This window comes from Schistocerca americana, chromosome X (genome assembly GCF_021461395.2).
Source record: "Schistocerca americana isolate TAMUIC-IGC-003095 chromosome X, iqSchAmer2.1, whole genome shotgun sequence".
Taxonomy (NCBI): Eukaryota; Metazoa; Arthropoda; class Insecta; order Orthoptera; family Acrididae; genus Schistocerca; species Schistocerca americana.
In genome coordinates this window covers 160,450,807-160,468,186 of record NC_060130.1, presented here as the reverse complement: position 1 = coordinate 160,468,186, position 17,380 = coordinate 160,450,807, and the positions used below count along the sequence as shown (strand labels likewise).

At 39.9% G+C, this 17,380-nt stretch overlaps 1 protein-coding gene across 2 annotated transcripts in view; it reads left to right on the top strand.

Annotated features, from left to right (window-relative positions):
- LOC124556536 (hyaluronidase B-like) overlaps positions 1 to 9,809 on the top strand; it is a 214,936-nt gene extending 205,127 nt beyond the window's left edge. For both annotated transcript variants that reach the window (XM_047130491.1, XM_047130490.1), the window contains exon 6: positions 9,060 to 9,809. In XM_047130491.1, the coding sequence (XP_046986447.1) occupies positions 9,060 to 9,236 (177 nt within the window). In that variant the 3' untranslated portion in view covers positions 9,237 to 9,809. The remainder of the gene's footprint in view (positions 1 to 9,059) is intronic.
- Positions 9,810 to 17,380: the final 7,571 nt, after the last annotated feature.

Sequence of the window (17,380 nt, the reverse complement as noted above, 5' to 3'; positions counted from 1 at the left end):
GGACTGGAGTAGAATTGTCTTCAGTGATGAGTCCCACTTTTATTTGACCCCTGATGGCCATTGAAGACGTATCTGGAGATGGCCTGGACAGCTGAGGGATACCAACCTGGCTATTGAGCGCTGTAAGGCTCGTCAACCAGGAGTGATGATCCGGGGTGACATTTCACTTCATGGAAAGACCCTTTCAGTTGTCATCCATGGAACCCTTACAGCACGTCAATGATATTCTACACCTAGTTTTGTTGTCCTTCATTGCAAGCTCTTCGTGGCTTACAGTTCAGCAAGATAATGCCAACCCACACATGGCGAGAGTTTCTACTGCTTGAATTTGTGCTTGCCAAACCCTACCTTGGCCAACAAGGTTGTGGGATTTCTACCCAATTCTGAATATTTGGAGCATTATGGGCTGGGCCCTCCACCCTGCTCGGGACTTTAATGATCTAAGGCGCCAATCGGACAGAAGTTCGCATAACATCCTCCAGGAGAACATCAAACAACTCTGTCAACCAATGCCAACCTGAATAACTGCTTGCATAAGGGCCAGAGGTGGACCAATGCTTCACCGACTTGTTCAATTTCTGAAGCTCTTTCTCTCGAATAAATCATCCAGTTTTTTTGAAAGTGTAATCATTTGTTCATCTGTATAGGTACATGTACATTTACATCGCAAGTACTGGTCTCTGTCCCATTTGGGTAATTCCTTCATGGTGGATTAGTTTTGTGTCTTAGAGTGTACTTCATTAGAAAAAGCTGGTACTGGTATATGCCAAAAATCCAAATAACGTTTGTCGAAGACAATGGGGAAACAAGGACCATAGAAACATAGGCAGCAAGTGGATACATTTATTGGTATGACATAATTGTAAAGCAAGTGGCGAATACACGGGAGGGCCAGCCCCTTCTGGCATCCATTATTTTTTGTAACGGTAATGGTCACAGCTTTCTTCTATGTGAACCCCTAATTCTGTGATGGCAGTGCAGTGCATAATCCTCATGCCACTTGTAGCAGACAACACAAATTATCTCTAGGGATTCAGTGACCGTAATGTGACTAGGATGCAATATATGGAACACTGGAGTCTGCTCATTTTAACAGGTTATAAAAAATAAATAGTAGTCATAGCAAGTGACCTTCATTATTAGCAATAATGATTTAGTTCTGACCAACATTCTTGTGACTTTTCGTAGAAGTTTTAGCGCAGTTCCCCTTCAGTCAGTGATTTTAAGGTGCAAGGAGACAAATGAGGAGGCCGTTGTGCAACATACCCAGTTTGTTACGTACCAGAACACACACTGAAGCGCCAGATAAACTGGTATAGGCATGTGTATCGAAATACTGAGATATGTAAACAGATAGAATACGACACAGCGGTCAGCAACACCTATATGAGACAACAAGTGTCTGGCGCAGTTGTTAGATTGGTTACTGATGCTACAATCGCAGGTTATCAAGATTTAAGTTAGTTTGAATGTTGTGTTATTAATGAAGTGGGAATTTTCCTGCATGACCATTTCACGAGTGTACCATGAATATCAGGAATCTGGTAAAACATCAAATCTCTGACATCGCTGAGGCCGGAAAAATATCCTGGAAGAACAGGACGAACAAAGACTGAAGAGAATCGTTCCACGTGACAGAAGTGCAACCCTTCTGCAAATTGCTACTGATTTCAATGCTGCGCCATCAACAAGTGTCAGCATGCAAACCAATCAATGAAACATCATCGATATTTGCTTTCAGTGTTGCAGACCCATTCATGTACCCTTGCTGACCACACAACACAATGCTTTACTCATCGCCTGGACTAGTCAACATCAACACTGGACTGTTGATGACTGGAAACCTGTTGTCTGGTCAGACAAGCCTCGTTTCAAATTGTATCGATTGGATGGACGTGTAGGGATATGGAGATAACCTTATGAATTCATGGACCCAGCAACTCAGCAGGGGACATTTCAAGCTGGTGGATGCTCTGTAATGGTGCTGGGCGTGTGCAGTTGGAATGGTATGGGACCCTGATACATCTAGATATGACTCTGACAGGTGACACGTATGTAAGCATCCTGTCTGATCACCTGCATCCATTCATGTCCATAATGCATTTCGACAGACTTGGGCAAGTCCAGCAGGACAATGCGACACCCCACACGTCCAGAATTGCTACTGAGTGGCTCCTGTTCTGAGTTTAAATAATTTTGCTGGCCACCGAACTCCCCAGACATCAACACTATTGACCATATCTGGGATGCCTTGTAACGTGTTGTTCAGAAGAGATCTCTACCCCTTGTACTGCCTTGTAAATCACTGCAATCATATTTCAAAAGATCTGGGTTCAAATCCTGTTCTGGACTTCCTCATTTTGACTACCCTCACTGACACAGTTAGGTGTTGAGTTGATTTGCTACATAAAGCCAAGGCCAATCCCTTATATATTCCTGGCTTATAAGTACAAATATTAATAATTAACTATTGTGAATGTTTGATGCAAACGGTTACCAGTCAAAAGTAAATGGCAGATACGTTAGTTTCAACAGTCATATGACATGGCAGTCCAGGGACAGCCTGAAGTTAACTTTGATTATCTACCAACTGAAATTAAAAGCATGCCTCTCAGTCTCATCAGGATTAATTCCAGTCAATGAAAATTTTGTTTTTGAACATTCAACGTGCTACCATTATAATTATGATGTGTGCCGTGAGTAACCAGATCACCTCTTAAGAGTTATCTTCAATAATCAGATATGAAAGTTAAATCAAAGTCCTTAAAGTTGTACTGTTTTAAGGCTAGTTAGTTGGCATTATCCTGAAACTTTTAAACAATAGTTGGTGAATGTAGTAATAACAAAATTATCACCGCATATCTTGATATAGAGTCTTTACTTGAGATATAAGACATTCACACAAAGGGGAACTTGCTTGACCAGGTAAAACTAATGTGTTCTGCTTAACTACACTCCTGGAAATGGAAAAAAGAACACATTGACACCGGTGTGTCAGACCCACCATACTTGCTCCAGACACTGCGAGAGGGCTGTACAAGCAATGATCACACGCACGGCACAGCGGACATACCAGGAACCGCGGTGTTGGCCGTCGAATGGCGCTAGCTGCGCAGCATTTGTGCACCGCCGCCGTCAGTGTCAGCCAGTTTGCCGTGGCATACGGAGCTCCATCGCAGTCTTTAACACTGGTAGCATGCCGCGACAGCGTGGACGTGAACCGTATGTGCAGTTGACGGACTTTGAGCGAGGGCGTATAGTGGGCATGCGGGAGGTCGGGTGGACGTACCGCCGAATTGCTCAACACGTGGGGCGTGAGGTCTCCAAAGTACATCGATGTTGTCGCCAGTGGTCGGCGGAAGGTGCACGTGCCCGTCGACCTGCGACCGGACCGCAGCGACGCACGGATGCACGCCAAGACCGTAGGATCCTACGCAGTGCCGTAGGGGACCGCACCGCCACTTCCCAGCAAATTAGGGACACTGTTGCTCCTGGGGTATCGGCGAGGACCATTCGCAACCGTCTCCATGAAGCTGGGCTACGGTCCCGCACACCGTTAGGCCGTCTTCCGCTCACGCCCCAACATCGTGCAGCCCGCCTCCAGTGGTGTCGCGACAGGCGTGAGTGGAGGGACGAATGGAGACGTGTCGTCTTCAGCGATGAGAGTCGCTTCTGCCTTGGTGCCAATGATGGTCGTATGCGTGTTTGGCGCCGTGCAGGCGAGCGCCACAATCAGGACTGCGTACGACCGAGGCACACAGGGCCAACACCCGGCATCATGGTGTGGGGAGCGATCTCCTACACTGGCCGTACACCACTGGTGATCGTCGAGGGGACACTGAATAGTGCACGGTACATCCAAACCGTCATCGAACCCGTCGTTCTACCATTCCTAGACCGGCAAGGGAACTTGCTGTTCCAACAGGACAATGCACGTCCGCATGTATCCCGCGCCACCCAACGTGCTCTAGAAGGTGCAAGTCAACTACCCTGGCCAGCAAGATCTCCGGATCTGTCCCCCATTGAGCATGTTTGGGACTGGATGAAGCGTCGTCTCACGCGGTCTGCACGTCCAGCACGAACGCTGGTCCAACTGAGGCGCCAGGTGGAAATGGCATGGCATGCCGTTCCACAGGACTACATCCAGCATCTCTACGATCGTCTCCATGGGAGAATAGCAGCCTGCATTGCTGCGAAAGGTGGATATACACTGTACTAGTGCCGACATTGTGCATGCTCTGTTGCCTGTGTCTATGTGCCTGTGGTTCTGTCAGTGTGATCATGTGATGTATCTGACCCCAGGAATGTGTCAATAAAGTTTCCCCTTCCTGGGACAATGAATTCACGGTGTTCTTATTTCAATTTCCAGGAGTGTATTTATGAGAGTAGCTCTGACAGGAATTTACAAGAGTAGCTCTGATAGGAAGAAATCTCTCTCTCTCTCTCTCTCTCTCTCTCTCACACACACGCACACACACACACACACACACACACACACACACACACACACACGCACACACTGTTTCTAACTATGTTCCCTTCATCTTTTCTTTATTCTCCTTCTTGTCATCATTTCTTTGACTCTTTACTGATGACCACCTTCATAGAACATGGCCACTTTTCTTCAGCAAGCATCAAGACTAGTCCTCTGACCACTAGTCTCTGATGTCTGTTCACTCATATCTTCATTTTCTGTGCCTTCAGTCAACAGATTTGAGCTTCAGCCATTTTTAATTTGGTTGTGTAATTTTCACTTTCTGTTTCTTTTTACACTATCAAATTAAGGATTTCTGGAAGCTACAGGGTTTAGTATGTAATTATATTCCACCTTCCACAAATTTTCTTCCAAAGACTTCTTCCATTAGATGTCAATTTTATTTCTTCAGCAGTTCACATTTCTAGTAGACTGACACATACTTTTGTACTATTTTTCATTATTATGACAATAACCCAAAGCTTCGACCACGTTTACCATTTTCATCTGTCCCCTTGTATTTGAATTTTTTTAAACATACAAGTGCCTCCAGTTTTGCAGCTTTAAAGATAGTTTGTACTTTTTTTAGGTGTTTTGCTAGAATGTTCAGTGAATGTGCATAGAAAATAGCATTTTTTGACTGTGGTGGAGAAATTTGTGGTTTAAAATAATGTATGAATAAAAAGAAATGTAGTATATTCCTTCACGGACTTTCTATCAGCTAAAGCAGTTTAATTGTCAACAAGAACTGCCTTTGGAGAAAATTTCACTTTCCTGATTGTTAACTGAGTATCTGCTGTGATCATGAAATAATTAAAATCAGCAGACTTTAGACATTACTTGTGCTGTTTCGGGTAAATAATACCCTGCTACTGAGGAGTTCCTCGTTGTAACAATATACATCTACAAAGTGTGAGTCATGTAAGATGTATAAATACCCCTTTTATTTGATGAGCAGTTAGTTCAAGATATCAACTGAAATATTAAAACAAATATGCTTTTTTTGATGGAACTAAACTTTTTTAAATGCCATTTTAATGTCCTTGAAAATATGGGTATGGTGACATACTGATTTTTAATGTTGATGTTTAAACTTTTCACAGAAGTATCTAAGAAATGTAGTAAAATTAGAAGGAAACTTGTCTGTGATCACTTGTTGAAGTGTAAAGAACTGTTGTCAGATCTTGGTACCAACTGATAATACTTGAAACTGTAATATAAATGAATATACAAAATGATTTAGTGACTACCTATCTTCTGCAAAGTAAACAATTTTGCTCAATTAAATGTAGGTTTTTGCTTTTCTTCAATATGTGCTCAAAGTTTCCCATCTGCTCCAGTGCACATTTGAAATTGCCACTGAACAAATGAGATGATTTCAATTAATGATATACCAGCATGTGCAACAGGAATTCAGAGACATACATCCTCTGGCATTGTTGGGATATCATGCTAGTCTGCAAATTTGAGCCCCCCCCCCCCCCAGAAATAAATCAAATCAGTGGATCTGGATGGTCATTTTACTGCAGCATTCCATCCTGGGCAATGGTCAGGGAATATTCGTGCAATATTTGTGTTACAAAACAGGAGAAAAATTAAGCTCGACAGTAATTATGTTGTCACCCTATACACTGTCACTAAAACAGTGTTATCTTCTTTAGAGCAATGGGTAGAGTGTAAGAAAATGTGTTGTATACCTATTAAATATGATCCCTATACACTGTCACTAAAACAGTGTTATCTTCTTTAGAACAATGGGTAGAGTGTAAGAAAATGTGTTGTATACCTATTAAATATGATCCCACAATGAAATTTGCTATGATGTTACACCATACATTTATCCTCCACAGCCAATGCTGCTGTACCTGACAAACTCCGTCAGTACTGTCTGTTGCCCAGTAGTGCATCTTACATTAATTTACATTACCCTGGTTAGTAAAAACTCAATTCAATTCAATTTATTAGCGTCCTTGTAGTACATCATCGAAATGATATAGGACTTGTCAATAAACATTACAATTTAAAATAAATATACATGAAAATTTGTAATTGAATTTACTTGTCACTTAGACATAACAATTTTAATAGAACTTTTAGAACATTAACATAAAAATATACAAGTAGGATAACAACGTACAAAAAAAAAAAAAAATAGTGATTCTCACATCAAAGATTATTTACATTCTTACATTAACAGTTTCACACTTTCATAGAAACAGCAAGTATTTAAATGTGAGCAATTACACATATTTATTATGTCAGGGAAATATTAACCGCGCTTTTATTGTCAACGATTCACAAACTCTTCAATACTGTAAAAACTATTGCTCAATAACATGTTTTTTAATTCTCTTTTAAATATGTACAGTTTTGGTATTATTTTTAGTTCTTTGGGGAGAGCACTGTAGAGGATTTTGGGTTGGTATAGTACACTTTTGTGATACATAGCTGTTTTATGAATTTCTCTGTGGAAATCATTCCTATTCCTTGTTTCGTAGTTGTGAAATTCTCTGTTTAATTTAGAAAATTCCTCGTGTTCTTTTAAGAAACATATGCTTTCATATATGTATAAAGATGGTAGTTTCATGATTTTTAATTCTTTGAAAGCTTGCCTACAAGAGTCTCTATATCCTATACCTTTTATTAATCTGACTGCCTTCTTTTGTAGTCTAAATGAGTGTTTTGTTAGACTGATGTTCCCCCAAAACTGTACGCCGTATCTTAATAAACTGTGCATGAATGAGAAATAAACACATAACACTGTTTTAATATTACATGAGCTTTTAAGCATTCTAAGTATATAACATGTTTGACTTAATTTTTTGTTCAATGATATTACATGATTTTCCCATCTTAAGTGCTTCGTAAGTAAAGAGCACACATTTAAAAATGCATTACAATATCATCTCTCATACTCTGCAAGCATGTGGACAAAGTTCTATACAAAATCCAAAGTAATTATCTTCAAGTGACTGACATAATAAAAGGTATGGAGTTTATACTGATAAAAGATGCGAACAACAGTCATCTGACTCATCCCACATTCCTTGATGATACACCCTGTGCCACCATGTAGGCTGGTAAGTGTCATAGCCATAAAATCTCCTTCATCGGTAGTGTTGGTTGGGTTTATCTCTTCCTGACAATCAAAGTGACCATTACACAAGTGCCAAGATAACGTGTGCAAGTGCCTGGCACTTCAGGTACCAAATATTTGGGTAGATATCCCTGCACAATTTTAGAGTTCTGATAGGATTTCTTTGACATTTGAGTTAAATATCTAACTGCTCTTAATAAGTGTGGTGTCAGAGCACAAGAGATGTTGAATCAGAAAGAAAGTAGCATATGACAGCAGGTAGGTTGATACACTTAAAATGTATCCAGATTCATACCTACATTTCAATAAATTAACTTGTTGATAATAAATGATTTAACTGAGTTGAGTAACTCAGGTTTCTTGTAAGTTCTCCAGCTATAGTAACATCAGAGTGCAGTTTTATATGTGTCAAGCAATTTTATGTTGTGTTAACCAAAAGATAACATAGACAAAATGGACAAAATACTTTTAAAATATGTTTCTTGCATCACAACACAGACAAGACTGACATGGGTTTCGTGACTGAAAACTAACAGAACACTGAACTGGTGTGGCTACTGTCATTGCTGATAACATAGATTCCAACAATTACAAAGTTATATTATGTATTGCTTAAATCAAACATTTCAATTTACAATCAATATTTTGACGCTTTTGCAAAACTGGTTATGGAATTTAGATTTACAGATCATTACAATGTTTCTGAAACAGTTAGCATGTTAAACTACAACACTTTTCACACTAAAGTCATGTGGCATGTGTGTCAGTAACACTGTCTTTATTATTTCTGTTAATTACATTACAAATACAATGTGACCTTCGTTCCTAAAAAATCCTGTGTTGTTACAGTTGGCTGTATTGTGATTACTATCACTTTTATACACATAATTCCACAAATGATAAACTGGGCTCTTGCTTACATTATTTTTGACATATTTCTAGTTTTTATTTCAATATCTCTATAAAATACAGAGAATTCAGCTTAATTGATCACAATTCATCTTAAGTTGACTTATTCTCATCCATACAGTTATACAATTCAAGCTTTTGTATCTATGTAACTTTGTGTGGTACTATCGCAGTCTCTGACAATGTTTGGAATAATATTTTTCATTAAATATTGTCCCATTCTGCTTCATTACCCATTGTGCATTTATTGTTAGTTCTGTACTGTAGGCATGTAAACAGCTAAAATGCTTCACATAAAGGTGCAGCCTGTCATTTACACCACAATATTTTTACCACATTTCTCAGATACTTCTGTGAAAAAGGCTTAACACTAAGATTAAAGAGTGCTATATCTTTACATTTATCTCTTCAAGAATTTTTGAATTACACTAAAAAGGCATTCTATTCCATTTAGAACAACATACTTGCTTCAATATCTTTGTTAATACAACAGTTACAGGCATTAACCATACCAAAAAATTACATACTAATATACATACCATCATCTGACATATTTGTGCTAATGATAAATTATTTCAGGAGGATCTTTACAACTCTCTCGCAATTCCAAAGAATCTTGGGATGAATGGTGCCATAATTTGGGGAAGCTCAAAAGATGTAAATAGCAAGAAGAAATGTGAAGATCTGGCAAACTATGTGAAAACTGAACTAGGTCCAACTGTAAAAAATTTAATGGACATAAGTAACATGCCATGAAAGAAAACAATAATTACCCTTTACTGGTTGCCACTCATGGTTACTTTGCAGTAACTTTTTGTTATTTCACTGACACTGTCTGTGATAAAATTAAATATTGGTTCATTTTAGGAACAGAATGGATACATTTTCTTCTGCAGTAAAACATTTATGGCGTTCTGTATAAATACAAAGACTGTAAACCTATGAAGCATCAGTAAATCTTAAAATATTTTGTGCTTGTATGCAACTTGTTGTGTTTGTATCTATGTGTTTGTATATGGTGTTCTTTTAGCCTCGTAATGATATACACCTTGATTTGTACCTGATTAGTTCTGCTCTCAAGTAAATAATTCATGATGCAGGCCATTTTGTAATAAATATATTGGCTATTATGGTGCAGATTTTTTAAATGATTCCCATCATTAAAAAGTGTAAAATTTGTATGTATCTTGTAAATAGATACTTTCCTTAAAATAAAGGAGAATAATCTGTAATTAATGTCTGTTCCATTTTGACAACCCAGAAATTGTTGTTAGCATAAAACTGCTTTTCAAGTTTTGGGAGATGGAAATGGAACAACATGAAAGCTGTATGTTCACATAATTATTTAATGTGTTTGCTACAGAAATAAACAATTATATTAAGAACAACTATGGATCTTACTTTTTGTTCTCAGTGGCTAAGGGCATTTGCCATGTAACATTTTTAGGATGTAGTAGTTTCCCATGTTCACCTTTACATTTAAGTCAATGTGAAATATATCTTAGGTATCATTTGATAATAAATCCCAGCTGCCCTATAAATTAAACTGGGAATGGTTACTACTGAATCATAGTTGTGCACTGAATAAAGCTGTTAGCAAACTGGACTCACATTCAGGAGGATGACAGTTCAAATCCCCGTCCACCTCTCCAGGTTTAGGTCTTCTATGATTTCCATAAATTGCTTAAAGCAAATTCTGGGATGGTTCCTTTGAAAGGCTAAAGCTGATTTCCTTCCCCATCCTTCCCTAACCCAAGCTTGTGCTTGATCTTTAATGACTTCAGTGTCAATGAGATGTTAAACTAAAATCACGTGTCTGTCAACCATGATTCCGGCTCATTGACAGGGCTTGTAAAAGTACATTTTAAAACTTTTGTAATTGGAACTGTAATTTTTTAACTGACTATATAGCATCTGGATGAATTTCTAGTCTCTGCTTATTGTAAAAATGTATATATGTTCAGTATTCCTCCTAAACTACTGGATTGATATCATCAAAACTTGGTACATATTTCACTTACTATCGGGAAAGAAGCCCTGTGGGGATAGGGTTGCACGTGGGGCTGTAAAAGAAGTGTAACACATCCAAATACCCAGTACATATTCATCCAGGATTTGAGAATGAGAGCACTTAGCAACCTGTAACAAACTTTGCACATAATATGAAACTTTCTGTTGCTGACATCCCCCAAAGAATTATGAAGGGAACGAAGTTGATGACTTGCTAGATTTTCATGATCATGCAGTAGTACTGCTACATCAGACATGATAGGAGGGTTAGAGCTTTAATAGTGGCAATTATTTATTTACAGCTCATACAAAATAGATACGTATTTCAAAGTTTAACTGACCTTCAGAGTAGTCACCAGCGTTGTGTATAACCCATTGCCAGTGATGTGGAAGTCATAGGATACTCTTAGCAGAGCCAGTTGAGTTGACAGTTCGAGCAGCACGGTCTATTGCTCGACTAATTTGTAGCAGTTCTGAAGCGAATGCCATGAAGTGTTTCCTCCGGTTTAGAAATCGAGTTGAACTCATGAGGGCTTAAGTCAGGGGAGTGCAGTAGGTGGTATAGCACTTAGCAGCCCCATCAGTCAAACAAATCAGTAACGGCTTTCACTGTATGTGCTTGAGCATTGTCCTGTGAAATGATGGTCACGTCCTGCAGAAAGTGTCGTCACTTCTGTCTCTATGCTGTTCATTTTTGGAACACAACCTATGACCAGCTTAGAGACAGAAGTGATGACATTTTCTGCAGGACCTGACCATCATTTTGCAGTCTCTTATTTGTGCTCTTCAGTGGGTCAACGAGATCACAAGAATGTGCAGCAAGCCAATAATTTTGTTAATGTGTTTTGGGATCTAAAGCAAGCCACACAGCTGAATACCACAGGTACATTTAACATCATCTCTGGAGTCATATGGTGCAAAGAATCAGACATATACACTATGTGATCAAAAGTACTTGGACACCTGACTGAAAATGACTTACGACTTTGTGGCGTCCTCCATCAGTAATGCTGGAATTCAATATGGTGTTGGCCCACCCTTAGCCTTGATGACAGTTTGCATTCTTGCAGGCATATGTTCATCAGGTGCTGGAAGGTTTCTTGAGGTATGGCAGCCCATTCTTCATGGAGTGCTGCAATGAGGAGAGGTATCGATGTTGGTCGGTGAGACCTGGCACGAAGTGAGTGTTCCAAAACTTCCCAGAGGTGTTCTATAGGGTTCAGGTCAGAACTCTGTGCAGGCCAGTCCATTACAGGGATGTTGTTGTCATGTAACCACCCTGCAACAGGAAGTGCATTATGAACAGGTGCTCAAATGTGTTGAAAGATGCAATTTCCATCCCTGAATTGCTTTTCAACACTGGGAAACACATACCATGGCAGATGACATTCACCAGGCATTCGCCATACCCACACCCTGCCATCAGATTGCCTAATTGTATACCATGATTCATCACTCCACACAACATTTTTCCACTGTTAAATCGTCCAATGTTTATGCTTCTTACACCAAGAGAGGCATCGTTTAGTATTTACCGGCATGATGTGTGGCTTAGGAGCAACCACTCGACCATAAAATCCAAGTTTTCTCACCTCCTGCCTAACTGTCATAGTACTTGCAGTGGATCCTGATGCGATAGATGTCTGCCTATTACACATTATGACCCTCTTCTACTGTTGGCAGTCTCTGTCAGTCAACAGATGAGGTTGGCCTGTATGCTTTTGTGCTGTACATGTCCCTTCACGTTTCCACTTCACTATCACATCAGAAACAGTGGGTCTAGGGATGTTTAGGAGTGTGGAAATCTCGTGTACAGACATATGACTTAAGTAACACCCAACCACCTGACCACATTCGAAGGCAGTGAGTTCCTTGGAGCACCCCATTCTGCTCTTTCACGATGTCTAATGACTACTGAGTTTGTTGATATAGAGAACCTGGGTGTAGGTGGCATCACAATGCACCTAATATAAAAAATGCCCGTGTTTGGAGGTGTCGGGATACTTTTGACCACATAGTGCTGCCATGGGTGAGTAGATTTTTTTATCTATACAATTAAATTATATTTTCAAAAACTGATTATTTTTGTTGCTGTATTAGACATACATGGGTGCAATACCTGGTGTACAATTTGGAAATGCAGATTTTTTGTCTAAAAAATGTTAAATTCAGAAGAATGATAAATAGTGCTTTATTCAAAGTATGCTCCATTGTTTTTTATAATTTTTCCCATTTTTCAGGCAATTTATGAATACCATGCCATTAAAAATTTCCCCTTTTGCTGCGAACCATTCATTGAGCCATTTTTTCACATTTTCGTATGAACAAATGTGCTGCTCAGAAAGTGTTTGAGCCATCAATGCAAACAAGTGGTAATCAGAAGAAGCCAAGTCTGGTGGGTAAGCTGCATGGGGTAGAACTTCCGAGCTGAGGGCCTCCTACGTCTCACGAACTGGTTTTGCTGTATCTGAAGGCACATTGCCATGAAGAAAAATGACTTTGTGTTCCCTCTTTCGGTATTGTGGCCTTCGTTTCTTTTTCTTTTTTTTCTTTTTTTTTTTTTTCAAGCAGCAAACAGTTAAAATCAGTCAATTGTTGTTGGTAATGTTTAGTATTACCAATATTTCCACATTTTAACTGCTCAAAATAGACCACATCTATCTGCTGCCACCAAACACATAGCATCATCTTTCTTCCAAAACGATTCAGTCTTGCAGTTAGTGTAGATGGTGTGCCTTGGTCTACCCATAATTTTTTGCACTTGGGATTCTCAAAATAAAGCCACCTGTCATCCCCTGTAACTATATAATGCAAAAATGACTTCCTTTTGTACTGAGCGTGCGAAACCGCACATGTGTTTTTACAGTTTTCTGTTTGCCTGTCATTCAACTCATGTGCTACCCATTTACTGATCTTCTGAATCTTTCCCATGTTTCATAGCCAATTGCAAACAGTTTGTTGACTAATGCCCAATTGCTCATTGAGTCGTTTTTATGTATCAAATCATCTTTGTTCAACAACGATTCCAAATCGACATATTTTCATGGTGGTTTTCCACGTTACTTGTCTGCAACATCAAAGTCACCATTTTTGAAATGCTGAAACCATCATTCACATGTATCTTGTGATGAGCATGGAGCATGGATCTTCTTGAAGTAATTGGTATGATTCATCAGCAGTTTTATTGAAATGAAAACTAAAAATTAATGCTGTCCGCAAATGCTCTTTTTTTGTATTAATCTCAACATATTGAACACAATAACACAACACTATGCACACACTTTTCCAGTTTATCACTAATGCACATATGACACTTCTCAATGACACAACAAAATGGTGCAGTGTCAAATGTTTATAGTACAAACTGCATTGGTGCAACATCTGTTGTCTGAAATCTGCATTTCATACTTGTACACCTGTTATATGTCACATAGGCATATTTTCAATGCCTCCTCCTAAATCCATGAATCAATTTCAGCAAATTAGTTACTATCTGGAGAGAAATACTGTGGGGGTTAAAATTACCAATCTCCCATTGGGGTGGGGGTGATAATGGAGTGATTGACAGAGAAGAGGGAGAGGAGGTGATAGACAGACAGAGGAGAGAGGTGTAGATGCATTAATAGAAGATTGGAATAAATAAATATCCAGGCAACACCAGGTTTCTCAGTTAGTTGTAAATACAGCTACATCAACTATTTTTGTGTAAATTGTGGGGGAGTGTGTGTTTGGGGGGGGGTAGGGGAAGGCAGGGGGGGGGGGGGTAGAAGGAGAGTTTGAATACTGTACTGTTACTGGCATATTCTAAGATATTTTGAAAATTCTGTTCATGCTTCATGCATTAACTCTTCTTTTCTCATTTATTGTTAGCTAATTCACACATTTTTGAGAAACAGTCATTTACATATGCCACAAAATGAGCAACAAACTAATGCATAAACACATGTTAGTCATTTTTCACTAAAAGTTGATGTTAAACAAAATAATAAAAATAGCTCACTCCTAGAACTTGGTTTCTCACGGACTTATAAAACATTTACTTTGCCTTTTGGCCCCTTGTACAACTGTGCTCTGAATCATCAGTATATGTGTGATCACCGTGGTGTTGTTTGCTCCATCTTCATGTTTGGCATTATGACCTTCCAACCAGAGCAAAATTTTTGTGCCATCTTAATTGTACCCTCACAACAACAGTAACTAAGCTACCAGAGGTATACAAAGTTATTCTGCCTAGTCTTATGACAGCACACAAGAGTCATAATGAAACTTCATCTACTACACACTGTAGTGGAAGTTAATGTAATGTATTGCGAATACATAGAAAGAAGGATCCTTTATTGTATGATTATATGATAGCGGAACAAACACTGGTAGCAGATACTTCTGTAAAATATCTGGGAGTACGCGTGCGGAACGATTTGAAGTGGAATGATCATATAAAATTAATTGTTGGTAAGGCGGGTACCAGATTGAGATTCATTGGGAGAGTCCTTAGAAAATGTAGTCCATCAACAATGGAGGTGGCTTACAAAGCACTCGTTCGGCCTATACTTGAGTATTGCTCATCAGTGTGGGATCCGTACCAGATCGGGTTGACGGAGGAGATAGAAAAGATCCAAAGAAGAGCGGCGCGTTTCGTCACAGGGTTATTTGGTAACCGTGATAGCGTTACGGAGATGTTTAACAAACTCAAGTGGCAGACTCTGCAAGAGAGGCGCTCTGCATCACGGTGTAGCTTGCTCGCCAGGTTTCGAGAGGGTGCGTTTCTGGATGAGGTATCGAATATATTGCTTCCCCCTACTTATACCTCCCGAGGAGATCACGAATGAAAAATTAGAGAGATTAGAGCGCGCACGGGGGCTTTCAGACAGTCGTTCTTCCCGCGAACCATACGCGACTGGAACAGGAAAGGGAGGTAATGACAGTGGCACGTAAAGTGCCCTCCGCCACACACCGTTGGGTGGCTTGCGGAGTATCAATGTAGATGTAGATGTAGATGAGTCATGAGTGAGGAAAAAGTCTGATGGCCACCCGAGAGTATGGCATCAGTGAGTAAAGAGCATTTGTCTGATCTGTGGTGTTATAGGTGCCAGGTTAAAGGGCACTTGGCCAGGAACTGTCTGCTGCCGAGGAGCATCTCTGATACATAACATAAAGGGAAGGGGGCCTCACCTCAACTTCCGACGTTTTGTAGAAAGAACGTAGCCACCCAATCTTCAAGTGTTCCAGTTGTGTGTGGAAGTTTTAGTGGTGAAACATGTCGGGTGCTTTTGGATTCAGACAGTTCTTTGTGTATGATTAATGAACATTGGTATTTGGCACATGCTGCCTTATATGTTTCCCCAGATTGCTGGTGTGGAAGAGAGGTGTAGAGTAGCTAATTTTGAGAAGAGCCGGCCGCGGTGGCCGTGCGGTTCTGGCGCTGCAGTCTGGAACCGTGGGACTGCTACGGTCACAGGTTCGAATCCTGCCTCGGGCATGGGTGTGTGTGATGTCCTTAGGTTAGTTAGGTTTAAGTAGTTCTAAGTTCTAGGGGACTTATGACCTAAGATGTTGGGTCCCATAGTGCTCAGAGCCATTTGAACCATTTTTTTGAGACGATGCTGTTGTTGGGGGAACCTACAGTTAAGGTCTGGATTGAAAATTTCACTTTGAGGGTTAAGCTGAAGGTACCTTGGAATTGTCAGTTTCTGCTATTGTGGGTACAGACTCGCTCCAACATGTTGGTCTGATTCCTCATTGGAGAAGAGACCAGTTCTCTTTGTTAGCAGCTGTCAGGAAGGGGTAGTGAGAATCAGTCTAGAGTGGTTACGATGGAAAGAGTTAAGAATGGTTATGTGGACTCTGACCACAATCTATTGGTTATGACCTGTAGATTAAAACTGAAGAAACTGCAAAAAGGTGGGAATTTAAGGAGATGGGACCTGGATAAACTAAAAGAACCAGAGGTTGTACAGAGATTCAGGGAGAGCATAAAGGAGCAATTGACAGGAATGGGGGAAAGAAATACAGTAGAAGAAGAATGGGTAGCTTTGAGGGATGAAGTAGTGAAGGCAGCAGAGGATCAAGTAGGTAAAAAGACGAGGGCTAGTAGAAATCCTTGGGTAACAGAAGAAATACTGTATTTAATTGATGAAAGGAGAAAATATAAAAATGCAGTAAGTGAAACAGGCAAAAAGGAATACAAACGTCTCAAAAATGAGATCGACAGGAAGTGCAAAATGGCTAAGCAGGGATGGCTAGAGGACAAATGTAAGGATGTAGAGGCCTATCTCACTAGGGGTAAGATAGATACCGCCTACAGGAAAATTAAAGAGACCTTTGGAGATAAGAGAACGATTGGTATGAATATCAAGAGCTCAGATGGAAACCCAGTTCTAAGCAAAGAAGGGAAAGCAGAAAGGTGGAAGGAGTATATAGAGGGTCTATACAAGGGCGATGTACTTGAGGACAATATTATGGAAATGGAAGAGGATGTAGATGAAGATGAAATGGGAGATATGATACTGCGTGAAGAGTTTGACAGAGCACTGAAAGACCTGAGTCGAAACAAGGCCCCCAGAGTAGACAATATTCCATTGGAACTACTGACGGCCGTGGGAGAGCCAGTCCTGACAAAACTCTACCATCTGGTGAGCAAGATGTATGAAACAGGCGAAATACCCTCAAACTTCAAGAAGAATATAATAATTCCAATCCCAAAGAAAGCAGGTGTTGACAGATGCGAAAATTACCGAACTATCAGCTTAATAAGTCACAGCTGCAAAATACTAACACGAATTCTTTACAGACGAATGGAAAAAGTAGTAGAAGCCAACCTTGGGGAAGATCAGTTTGGATTCCGTAGAAACACTGGAACACGTGAGGCAATACTGACCTTACGACTTATC